This window comes from Scomber scombrus, chromosome 2 (genome assembly GCF_963691925.1).
Source record: "Scomber scombrus chromosome 2, fScoSco1.1, whole genome shotgun sequence".
Classification (NCBI taxonomy): domain Eukaryota; kingdom Metazoa; phylum Chordata; class Actinopteri; order Scombriformes; family Scombridae; genus Scomber; species Scomber scombrus.
The window spans coordinates 14282547-14295160 of record NC_084971.1 but is presented as its reverse complement, the minus strand read 5'-3'; the positions used below and the strand labels follow the sequence as shown (position 1 = coordinate 14295160).

The following is a 12614-nucleotide window of genomic DNA, read 5'->3' as shown; positions in this document are numbered from 1 at the left end:
TGCCGAGGTGCTACCACAACAAATAAAAACAGCATGCTTGTGATTATAGTTCACTGACTGTGAATCACAGTAATAGCAGGCAAATGTACAGTATTGCACACCTGAACAGAGTAAAAAAAAAAACACAATAAACAGAGATGCACGCTAGTTTCAAAAGTTACTTACAACTGCATTTTGTGTCTGACAGAGAGAGACAAAGTAAATGCTAAATATGCTGTTTTCAGTGTTTACATGTCAGTCTTTAAAATACATTTCAATTGATACAGTGCATTCAATGTTGAACTCTTGGTAGGCTATTATGAAACTTTTAATGAGTCCAGTTTATAGAGGAAGTTTGCTTGAGGGGAAAATGTCAGTGTAGCATGCACATGAACATGGTGTATAAGAAAGCATAAAGACTTGCCTGTAGTTTCACTGGTTTAGGAGATTCTGGCTGTTTGTTACAGATAAACAAATGCAAATTGTTAGATCGTGTGCGCACACATCTGGTGCACAAATAGTAGGTACATTAATGTTACTACATTAATACACTATGTGTAATTATCCATATATATTTTATAAACATGTGTCTATGCTATGTCATTTGTAGTGATCAGGACTACAGTTACAGAGCTATTGATATTGCAATAGTAGATTTAATCTTAATATACTTAACATAAGTGACCTGGTTGTATGGTCTGACAAAAATAATCACATACATATAATCAATCCAATGTTAAGTTTAGTATTTCAATTCATGGCAACACATTTTTATGGGTTTGTTCAGGTTATGGGTTACAGCAGGCTATGCCAGCCTGAAGTATGTAATGAGGAAGGTGTTCAGATTCAGGTAATACTCACAGGAATGTTGTGGTCTTTTCTTCCTTTGTGGGAGGAGGCAACATGTGCCAGGTACTGAATGACCTTTTTTGTGTTTTCCGTCTTGCCAGCTCCAGACTCACCTCTGTGAGACAAAAGAAGACAAAGTACACACAACAGTCTTGCTCAGAAGAGGGCATGCAAATACTTTAACTGTTCAGAATGAGTCCTCCTACATCTACGCTACAAGCTAAATGTAAAAATTGGATCACTAGAGAAAAGATGACTTAACAGATTAGCAAGCACTTGTGGACAAGGGGACAACAGTTTTTGGTTTAGAGGTGCTGCAGTAACACAATGACGTCACGCCTTCTACAGTCAAGTTGATCTCCGCTTCACCGCTGAGTGAACAGTTGAAGTGGCGGGATGTAAATTACTCAGGCTTGACATAAAGACTGACATGCCTGTCGAATCAAATCACTTGTACACATCTGATCGTGTGTCTTTCTCTGCAAAATGTTTGGTGAGGGTCTGTACGGTTCAGCAGCTGTGGTTGCGGTTGTGGTCATGTGGACTTGCTTTTAACTGCTCTCTCATTCAGTGACTATGGCTTAGAGAAAAAAAAGGGGACAAAATCTTCTCAAGTCTTCAAACCCATGCAAAAACTTTTGGGGAGCCGTTTAGATTTAGAGCATGCCTGAGGTTTTACAGTAAGTGCAAATTTACATACACCAAGTATGCACTAAATATTGTTTTCCTTTCAGGGTGAGAGAGCGTGATGTGGCTCAAAGTGAAGACCAGGAGAGCGGTGTGTGTAAGCGCTGTCAGTCTTGTTTGCCACTGTGAACCGTGAAGGATAATCATGGAGGGATTGCGTCAATGTGTCTGTTGCTGGCCTTGAACTGCTGGGTGTTAGATTCCTCAGCTTCCCCTTTTTAGAAGACAAGCCAGTGCTGACTCAATCATGTTTTGTGGAGCCTTTACGTTTTGTATTTTGTAAAAAGTTGCTGTATATTAGAGCCAGAGTTTTGTTTTAACATTTATTTCAGAATCCCCATATGTGGTCAGTTTATCCAAATATCAAAAATTTAGAAATTTGCTTCCACATTTTCTCTACTGTCATTGTCAGTGTATCTTTGTGTGGGTGCCATTTTTACTTTCCCAGAGACAAACGTTTTTAAAAAATGTAGTTCTTTAACGAGCTGTTCCTATTCAGAAGATACAGATATGTGAAAAGGTATTGAAAATGTTCATGCTCAAAATCACAAAGCATACTGTAAATTCAGCAGGCCATGTCTTACATCTTAAATACACTCTTTATTAATGTATAATGAAATAAACTAGCCAGCCTTTAGGAATTAATACTCTTGACACTGCAGGCATGTATGGAAGCATTTTGGATTTAACACCATAAAGGTAAGGCTGTTTGCTGACTTTGTAAAATGCAAATGCCTTACAGTACCGTTACCATGACAACAAGTCAGAAACTGCTTGTTATCTTGTCCCTTACATGAGGCAGTAGAGCGACCATAAATAAACAGAGCAACGATTTAAATATACAGCATTATTTTAGATTATGTAACAGGAGTTAAGTTTGAATCAATTCAAGTTACCTGTTAGTTCAAATTTGTTTGACAGCCCTACAATAAATTGTTTGTGGTAGTTTGTTGTATTAAAGACATTCATTTTGTGACAGTCATTTTGACCCCATGTATGTAAAACAAATTAACAAAATAACATGAACGCCTAACCGCTCCCACTCCGTGAAGAACAGGCATGTGTCATGGCTTATGTCTTGATACCTCTGTGGCATTTTCTTCGTCTACATTCCTGTCATCTGCACACACTTGTCACTGAAATGTCGCCAGAGGGCTGCGTAACAGAAATGTCAGGCGATTCTCAGACCCACATTTCTCACTTTTCTCTCAAGTAGTGACAGTCTGGTCAGTGTCACATAGACACTGGAGTTGAAAATAACTGACATGGCCTCGGGGCATCTGGTCCGCTGACACTGCTCATGACCTTTTGTAATTACCAGCAAATGCATAATTGTCACTTTCAATTTCATTTAAATCAGACAACAATCATAACATTTTTTTTAAAAGGACAGAGTGGAATAAATTGCATCATGTGATGTTAATTGCAAGGAGACATGCATGAGGGTAATGAATGAACCATGAAACTTATGCTATTAATTTAGTCCAGGGGGCTCAGTTTAACTCTGAAATAGTTTTATCAACAATAACTTCAGTATGCTGAAATAACAGTTTGAGTAAAGCAGAGAAAATGTAGGTTGTGTCATGCAGCAGAGAGCTGAGTCTGTATACTCACGTGCAGAGAATGGATTGATCTTCCCGATCTGAGGGAGACAACAAGAGGGGGAAAAAGAGAGGGAAGAGGAGGAGAAAAAAAAGTCAGCATCAGCACCCTGTCTTTGATTCAGTCTCTACTCAGCTTTCGCACAGTTTGATTGACAATGTCACCAAAATGTTGGACCAAAAGTAACATTGTATCAGCAGATTGTGGATTAAAGGTCAAAGTTAATCTTAGGGTGTGGATATGAGCTTCAGATGTTTTAAATATCACATTTTCTGCAGCCTGAGACTTTTTTCTTTTTTTTTTTTAATCTGGAAAATAAAATAACTTTAATCTGGAAATGTCAGTCAGTGAGCTCCAGCTTCACAGGATTTCACCACAGGTATTTCCTGAAATGTAATGTGAACGAGGCACTGAAACCAAATCACTGTGCGGCTGAGATAAGGTGGGTGTAATGTCAGCTTTACATCGGTAAATAGAAAAATGCTGAGTATCATTTTGATACTAGGACTAGGACTAGTTATTCCTGATTTTATGAAGTCTGGTGCAGATTATGATTTAAGAAAAATTGGCCATGAAGGAACCTTAATTTACACATGTAAATGTTAACTATGAATAAAATATAGTTGAGAATATCTGTGAGCTTTTTCAGGTTGTGTAAAGCTTCATATTTTGAGTGAAAATGTACATGAACATACACAATGCCAGTACTTTAATTGCAACTCAAACATTCATTTAGCAATTTAGTTAGCAGTGTCTGCCACCAATATATACAATTTGTTTTATTAATCAAAAATAAGTTTTTTTAAAATGTAAAATTTAAAATAATATCAGAATCTCCTACATGCTAACATTAATTGGAGCTGGTGGGTTTATTCAAGCGTATTTCCTTTATGATAGCAGCTTTATTCAGTATGAAATTTAAAGATTTTAAAGTATGTGCTGCTGGATTTTAAGGCTGCAACTTATGATTATTTTCATTATAAAATGAATATGAATGATTATATATGATTTTTTTCAATTAATTGATTCATAGTTTGGCCAACTAAATGTTGTAATACATATCCATAATAATTTCTCAGAGTCCATTTTCTTGTTTTGACGAGTAATCCAAATCGAAGAAGAAGCAAATATTAAACCTTTTCAAAGCAGGAACCAGTGATATTTTTATTTTAAAATGATTAAAAAATAAACCATTATTATAATTGTCACTAATTACTTTTCTTATGGTCAATTAGTCGACTAATCGTTCCAGCTACTTGATTTATCTCACTCATTAGCTGTGATTTGGTTTGTATGTTGTAGAAAGTTAATTTTTTGTTAAACTTCAAACTGCATAATAATAATGTGTTTTTTGATGCTAAGCTCATCAAAACAAACATGACAAAAGGCAACAGTAGTCATGGCCAAGCTCTTCTTTTCTTCCATTACACATGTTTGGACCAACAGTGCACATTTCTAAAGTCCTGGAGGATGTGTTTTATGGCTGAACTAGCGACCATATTTCAGTGACATTAATGATGAATGCAAATGGATGCAGACTATTATAATGAAGGCAGCCAATTGACAAAAATAAAAATGTGCACAAGTCTGACTGAATATGTCATCAATCACTTGCAACACAAATACTGATTCAAGTCTGTCTGAACATTTGATTGTGAGCTGTGCTGAGGGCAATTGCCACTGTGGTCATGTGGCAATTAAACATGACATTTAATGTGTCTCCAGGGTATTCTAGTCTGGTGTGTCTTGTGAGCTTCAAGTGAGGCAAATCTGAGTCAACTAGAGGCCCTATAAGGGAAAATAATGGTGATGATGTCATGGGAAAACATACATCTTCCCAGCAATGCCCCCCACAAGAGCAGGGCCTCCTGTCCAGTCACAAGGCTGGCTGAGCAGCAAGTAGTCCGAAGATTAGATCAAAGTCATCAGACTCTGTTCACTCGATACTTACTCAACAAACGTAATGCTGAATTGTTCAGAGCTGCAACTGTGAGTTTTAGTTAGTGAAAACAAACCTGTCTATGTACTATGCACTTGAAGATTTCTGAGTGCCCATATAATGCCTCAAATTGTATATTACAGGTTTAGATATTTGAATTATTATTATTATTTTTTACCATGGGTAATGATGCCACTACAACATGGGATTTACCTAAAACTACAAAATGCAATTAAAATTACATTATACTTGCAGGTTTCTGTAGTGGAAATACTCTTGCCTGCAGGTGCATAACTATGCATCTACTATACCCTGTTTTATCATTGCTAACAGGATGCTGTATCTCTGCTTGATGAATAAATGGCTATCCATCAAGAGGCCTGAGCTCACAGGTCATTAATACTGTGACTGTATTGCAAAGTCTGCATGATAGATAATTGGAGTTACTAATGATTGGCAAGCTGGTGCATTAGTAGATTGACTACAAAGAGGTGAGTCATCAGTTACACTGGGAAAGTCACATCTTCTGATTTTAAATGCAGTGGTTTGAATAAACAAGCTAACTGCAGCCCTAACATTTAAACTTATCCAAAGTTGTTGTTTTGTTTATTTTTTTCTAAATTTAATTCAGTATCATCTTGCAAATTCATGTTGTGGAAGATGTAACACAGAAAACGTATTACTTCTCTGTTGATGAATGAGTGTATGAAACTTTCTCTATGTCAAAATGACGGGCCATTAAAACCTGCTGCAGTGATCAAACAGACCAACATTAAATAAGATTCTGCGACAAGTTAACAAGATGTGCATGAAAAACATCACAGTACTGGAGGTGATTGTGACTGTACCACCTTAGTTCAGCATGTTTAGTCTCATCAGCTCGTCCAGAGGAAGGACAATAGTATTTCTTTATTCAGAGATGCAGTTTATTTGAAAATGTGTGTTAACATGTAACAGTGTTAATACTGAGGGGCTCTTGAAATTAATTTAAGGTGCCTAGGACTGAAACAAATGGTTATTTTCATCATTGATTAATATGCCAATTTATTCTCAATTTATAAATGAATTATTTAGAAAAAAAGGCATTCACAATTTCTCATGGTAGTTTTTTTCTCCCAAACCATCCAAGACAAGACTTTTAATTTAATGTTACATATGACAAAGAAAAGCAGCAATTTGTCACATATACAAATCTGAAACTAGAGAACATTTGGCCTTTTTATCTGAATAATGACAGAAATGATTGTCATTTGTTAATATTATTAAATGATTATATGACTATTGTATAACTTTTGCAGCTCTAAAGGGGTCGCAAGAAGACGCAAGGGAGACAAACAAAAATAATAATTCAGATACTGGACACTTCAAGTCTCTTCAAGCCTCTAAAAATGCTTAAATTAAAGCATTCGAAAGGTCTTTGGTGAACTACTCACAATTCAAAGTTTTAACCTGGCTGTGATTAGTTGTCACGAGCCATAAAGGTTGAGACAGACATCTCTCAGTCATGCCGTGAACAGTTCAACACATTGCGTACATGCTGCATCCCAGGCTGGATCACACTGCCAGAGGTGAAGGTTTCTTGGACTGCAGTGCTGCTGACTGTGTTCCTTCGGGCTAAAATGATAGACGGTTATCTGACTGAGGACACAGCTGGACGGCTCATCAGGGACAACCTGTGTTTCCTGGCTCTAACCAGGAACTTCCTGAAGTTAAGTGCTGTGACAAGGGGGACTGGCTTCAAACACATGCATGCAAGCACAGACACACACACAGACACACACATACAGTAAAGCTAGTCCAATCCTTCAGGATTTCTTTCAAGCTATAGCATCGACGGCATACATGACAGCACGCATGCAAACACAACCCCACCCTCCTCCACCATTATCCTCCTGCACCTCTATCACGTCTCTCTTTAGTCACATCCCTATCTGAATCAGACGCAAACACAACAGCGCTCAGAAAGCTTGTGTGTCCTTTATCAGCCCGACTGCAGACACAGTGAACAGATATGATCCAGTCATTGTGAGTCTCTGCACTTCCATTCACCAACATGCCTCAATGTTAACAACCTCTCCAGACTGTAGAACGCTGATTACTAGCAGAGAGAGAGAGACTCTGGGTCTGTGCAGATGAGAAGTACCCAAACAGGCGCGGTTATTTCTGTAACATTACTTGATGGTCATAAGGACTGTTTTGTGGGTTTCGCATGATTGGTAATGCTCTTGCCAGCTTCACATGACTCCATTATGTCTGGGGCAGTAGAGATTCCCCAAAGACATAAAATATTATTAGTTAAAGTGGAGCCGGAGACATTTGAAAATAATTGTACGTACTTGATTTGAAGGGCAAAAAAAAGTTCATAAAGATCATAAAAGAAAATAGTAAGATGGTATAGAAACTGGAATAAAGAGTATTTCAGATATAAAGCTTAAAAGAAGAAGTGCTACACAGATGTCGATTAAAGTAGTCAGAGAAAGTCTAACTACTGAGAGTGAAAAATTTGAGGATGTCTTGCGACTTTGACGTGAACACAGCAGCTCTGCATGTGGCATCTCTCTCTGTAAGGCGAGAAGAGGAGGAGTTGGGGGAAGAGGGGGAGCTGATGTCAGCACACGACAGTGAGCTCATTGTGAGGCTGTGGCACGCTGGGCCTGTGCCAGTGTCCGCCAATGATGGCTAATGCCTGTATTTAGGAGTGGCAATGAAGTGCAAACACTCACCTCAGAAAGCAGTCCTGCATGCCGATCAAGCTGATAGTAAAGTGTCATGGTAGGACAAAAGCCTCCACAAAACCACTGTAATGTAAAACGCAGAGCACATAAACTGAATGTGGAGGGTAATGAAGACAAATCCACGAGCACTATGATGCTGTCTAATTAACAGGAGGAAGTACTGCTGTCTCTATGCTGTCTGTGAAGACAAGAGATATAACATCACTGATGATGTGTGCTCGGGTACAGACGGTATATCAATCCATTACCCAAATCATCAACTAGCAGTTATACAAGTTATTGCAGGAAGGAGCATCCACTTAACTGTGAAATGAAAATCACACACCTCAATTCCTCTTCAGCTGCCCACAGCTGTCATAGTACTTTTTTCTCAACCATATAACAAATGTTGGTTAAACATCAATTATATGACTGTGGGTGATATACCTAATCATATATAAAAAAGAGGACTATCATTGCTGTATGACAGAATGCATAAAATTAAAGCAATGACAACAAACAAAGTATTTTTTTTAAAACACATCAATTATACACCACAATTACATGGTGTAACAGGTGTAACAGAAACAAAAGAGGGATGAAGGTGGTACACACCCAGGCAACATAATTAAAGACACCTGTGTGTGTGTGAGATGTGGCTTTAAAAGTAACAGTGAGTCGAACACAGGCCGCACAGTGAAAGCAGCAGCATCAGCAGCAGCGTCAGTCCTACGCCAGTGTCTCCACAGGATGCGTTCAGGCGCAGTACTGTGTGCCCAGAGGTCAAATCACAACCACTTTATTTACACCAGCAAACAAAACAAAAAAGCAAAAGACATAAAAATAAGTTTCAAGTTGCACAAACGCATGAAAATATGAACAGTTTGTGTAGACAGCTGTAGAAGTGCATCTGCTCCATCAGACTAGATGGTCGTCTGAAAAACACGGCCGAGACACATCCTGTGTGGAAAAGCTTTAACAGCCATGCACTCTGGATTAATGCAGATACCAAACTTATTTCTAGCATTCCAGCCCACACTGCCAATGTCATATAAGAACAACACCTGAACTCTAATGATACACCTGTGTATATACCTTGACATTATAATTTACGATGCTAAATGCCCTGATCAGCAGGATCAGCCTGGACACTAAACATGAACCTTTTGGTCACAATTCAGCATCTCTAACCTTTAGCTCACCACCCCAAATTCGTCCGTTCCCACAGTTCTTCAATGTTGTCAATGTGCTTGATAGAGTCACTATAACTACAGATACATCAGGACTAATTTGAACCCTGTACTGCACATTCCAAATTAATACTCTAAAGCCCAGAATGAATGCAATCCTGCAAATCTAGCCATGTATCCAGACAAAAAAAAGACACAAAAAAGCACTTCAAGAACTGCATAATAACCATGCATGGACCATATATTTGATTTTCCAGCTAAAATGAAGTAGTTGGTGAGTATGCCATGTGGCAATTATGGGATTTGTTTCAGGGCATTCTTGGATGGAGCGTGGAGTGTTGGCATGAATCTAAACTATAACAATATTTAAATCTTTATCATTGCTATTTTGAAGTGTTCATCCATATTTCTGGGATGGAAAAGCTATCCTATAAAACAGAGGGGACCTGTGACTGTTTATTAGTTTAACACCTCAGAGCAGTTATGCTTATGACAGGGTGTCAAAAGGGCTTTACAGTCAATTAAAAGAGAGCTATAGTTATGTTTTCAGTGGCATGAACCAATACTTGTCATCTTGCAAAATTTTTCAAATATATGAAAAAAAAAAACATTTACTATTGCTCAAAATGGATTGGATCATTCACTTGCCACAGAGGTGTCTGTCAATAAAGTTTCAAGTCAAAGCAGTCATTTTAAACCTTGAATTTTTGGGCTATAATGGTAAAGGCCTCTGGTGAGGGCAGAACTGGAGCCGAGGCTTCAGCCAAAGACTTGCAGATGAAAACAAACTGAATGAGGATCCAGGGTATTTGGTTTCCTGTGAGGAGCATTTCTGAGAACGAAAGTGTAATGAAATCTGACAGGGAAATTAACTGTATTTAAGAAACACTGTCAACGGTATTTCTATTTTATTCAAGGTATTTACGCAAACTGAAGCTAAGAAACTGGTTTAGAAAATCATTTAGGAAGTCTGTGCTTAATATTTACATGATGCGCAAAATAAAACAGATGTGACTGGAGGTGAGAAGATGGAAAATCTGAAAAAATCTGAAAGAGGAAAGACAACATACTGAAGGTTATACAGTACAAGAGTTTTTAATATCAAATAAAGGTCATTCTTTTCTGGCCTAACTGGAGCCATGGAGACCCCTGCATAGTGTATATACCAAACAGTGGGTTACTTCTTTTCATAATCTGCCAGTGTTGGAAATGTTGATTCTGCTTCTATAAAACGTTTTTGAGAACAAGGCAAGTGCTGCTATAGAGACAGCTTGTTTAGTAAAGTAATCTACTCCAGACTCCTTGACTATTTTTCAGACAAAACAAAGCGGTTTCAAAAAGTCAACTTGGGAAATTGGATGATAAAATTGGTCGAAAATACAGCAAATTGCCCTCGACAAAAGATAAATTGATTATTAATAGAGAAATCTGCAGACTAATCAGCAATGAAAATAATTGCTAAATTCCGCCCTACTTTTAATGATGAGTGTACCTCATGTTACATTTTTTTGGGTTATATAATTAATTTGTGGTTAAAATGTATAAAAATCCTTTGAGAACAATTTCAAAGAAGTGCTATATGCGGGTCTATGTGTCAGCAAGGTGAGTATTAGCTTTGTGTTCTCCAAGGAGTTCCTTAATATGAGCAGCAGAGTAGATGTTCCTCTCTGGTAGTTTCAGTACCTGTAGGTTTAATTTGAAGGGGATACAGAGGAACTTTTTTTAACTTAATGATTTAAGGAATAGCAGTGATATTTATAAGTCAGGCTGTGCTAGTACCATTTTGGACAAAAGTGTTAGCTTTATTGAGCTTTACTGCAGAGGAAACAGGAGTGGCTTCAGTCACTGTCCACAACCACATCTGTTCCAGTTGTTTTTGGAGTAGAGAGAAAAAAAAGAAATCTTTGGGAGAAAAAGAACAATAGTATCAGTGATTGTGACTCTCTCTCTCGTCCACAGTTCTTAGCCGCATTTTTTTCAAATGATTACCAAAACTTTCCTGTGTACTTTGTGTGCTCTGGTGTACCCAGGAAGAGGCATGAGGTTGAAAGAACCAGGCATCAAGTCTCGGTTCAAAAGGCCATTAAAGCCATTACTGTTTGCTACAGACCTGATTGGTGCCAGGTGGGCCTGCGTTTGCTGAGTGTGTGCGTGCTCTGCCATTATAAACATTCCCAAGTCCATTTTATCACACATTCTTGACAGTATAGGTTACAGTGTAGAGTTCACTTCATGTAGCATACTTTACATTCTTTAAACAGTTCATTTAATCTTGTATTAATATCAGTAATGCTGCTGACCTGCGAGATGAGGAGCGCTTTGTTCATTGTTGATAAAATGGACCTCTAGGAGACAAATCAAAGAGTTGTGCTTTGGGAAAAACCTCACTAAGCCAAGATGGATCTAGCTGGACTTGACCTAACGCCCTGATTAAACACCAGGGAGAGACTCAAGAAGGGGGTCTTTCTCCATTTTTACTCGAACAAAGACCCCCTGTTTCACAACTCCACCTTGGGACACCTCCAGGGCTGTTGATGCATGTCCACTCTTGGAATCCATCATGACTGTTGACGTGGCCGGTCCCTGAACACATGTTTTTATTCAGCAGAATTTCTTTACAACATAAATCCAGATATGATAAAAATCAGCTTCTTGTACGCCACCGAGTTCGCATCAGTGGAACAGTGGGGGCAATTATGTAAAGTATCTGAAACACTAATCAATGACAGATGTGCAGTAGGTTCTAGTGGTCTGCTTACACACCCCCTCTTTGTTAGGTAACACCTCATTTAACCTCCCATCTGAGCACTGACGGGCTTCACAGCAATGCTGAGGTAATTAACAGATCCCTGCAAGGTTCAGACACCCTCCAGCCATAAATATGATTTGACAATCTGCTCAGCTTCAAAGGTCGTAAATTAAAAGGCAATAAATTATTTGTCTCAAGCGTTCTTTCTTGTTCAGTTGGCAACTCACACTGCTAAGTCTAAACACGAGGTGTGAAAGGTCTGATATTAATCACTCAAGTTTAATGAATCAATCTGAAATAACAGGGACTATGGTTGGTTGATATGATACAGCATATTACAAGACAGTAAGTTTGTCAACCATTTGAGACAATTGTAGTCAATGTCGCAAATAAGTAAGCAGGACTGTTTTATGGTACTGTTGGATTTTTACAAGTTTCATAAGAGTGATCAAGTATTTTGATCAGCATTTCATTTACTTTTTGTTTACTCTATCACAGTATTAGCGTTGAATGATTTGATTGAAATTGTGATTTGTTTCTATACATTTAACTATAGGCCTGTGTTTGTCATTTATATAGTAGAATCAGATAAGAGACAGCAGTTTGTTTTTTAAGCACATTAGTTAGAGAAAAGTTAACTTCTAAGCAAACTTGCCTAGTTTCTATAGAAAAATTGACCAATTTAACTCACATTCAAAAGTAGTGTTTGATATCTGCCTGATGATTGTACTACTGACAGCTCTGCACTACAGCTGCTTAAGCTAACATTAACGCTAGCTTCACAGACTGATGAGTCGTTTCCAGCTGTAAATCCCGGAGGTCTCGATATTGGGCTCCAAAGATTATGAACTGAACTGTTTTGCTAGCTTTAACATCAAGCTATCAGCTAATCAATGTCAATTAGC

At 38.1% G+C, this 12614-nt stretch overlaps 1 protein-coding gene across 5 annotated transcripts in view; it reads right to left on the bottom strand.

Moving 5' to 3' along the window:
- The window catches only part of LOC133989276 (myosin-10), a 50985-nt gene that overhangs the window by 27921 nt on the left and 10450 nt on the right, over positions 1-12614 (bottom strand). For 3 of the 5 annotated variants that reach the window (XM_062428133.1, XM_062428129.1, XM_062428131.1), the window contains exons 3-5: positions 3130-3157; positions 841-943; positions 404-433 (exon numbers count right to left, since the gene is read on the bottom strand). In XM_062428133.1, coding sequence (XP_062284117.1) covers positions 404-433; positions 841-943; positions 3130-3157 — 161 coding nt within the window. Of the gene's footprint in view, positions 1-165; positions 181-403; positions 434-840; positions 944-3129; positions 3158-12614 lie in introns of all 5 variants that reach the window. The other 2 variants (XM_062428130.1, XM_062428132.1) reach the window with 2 other exon arrangements.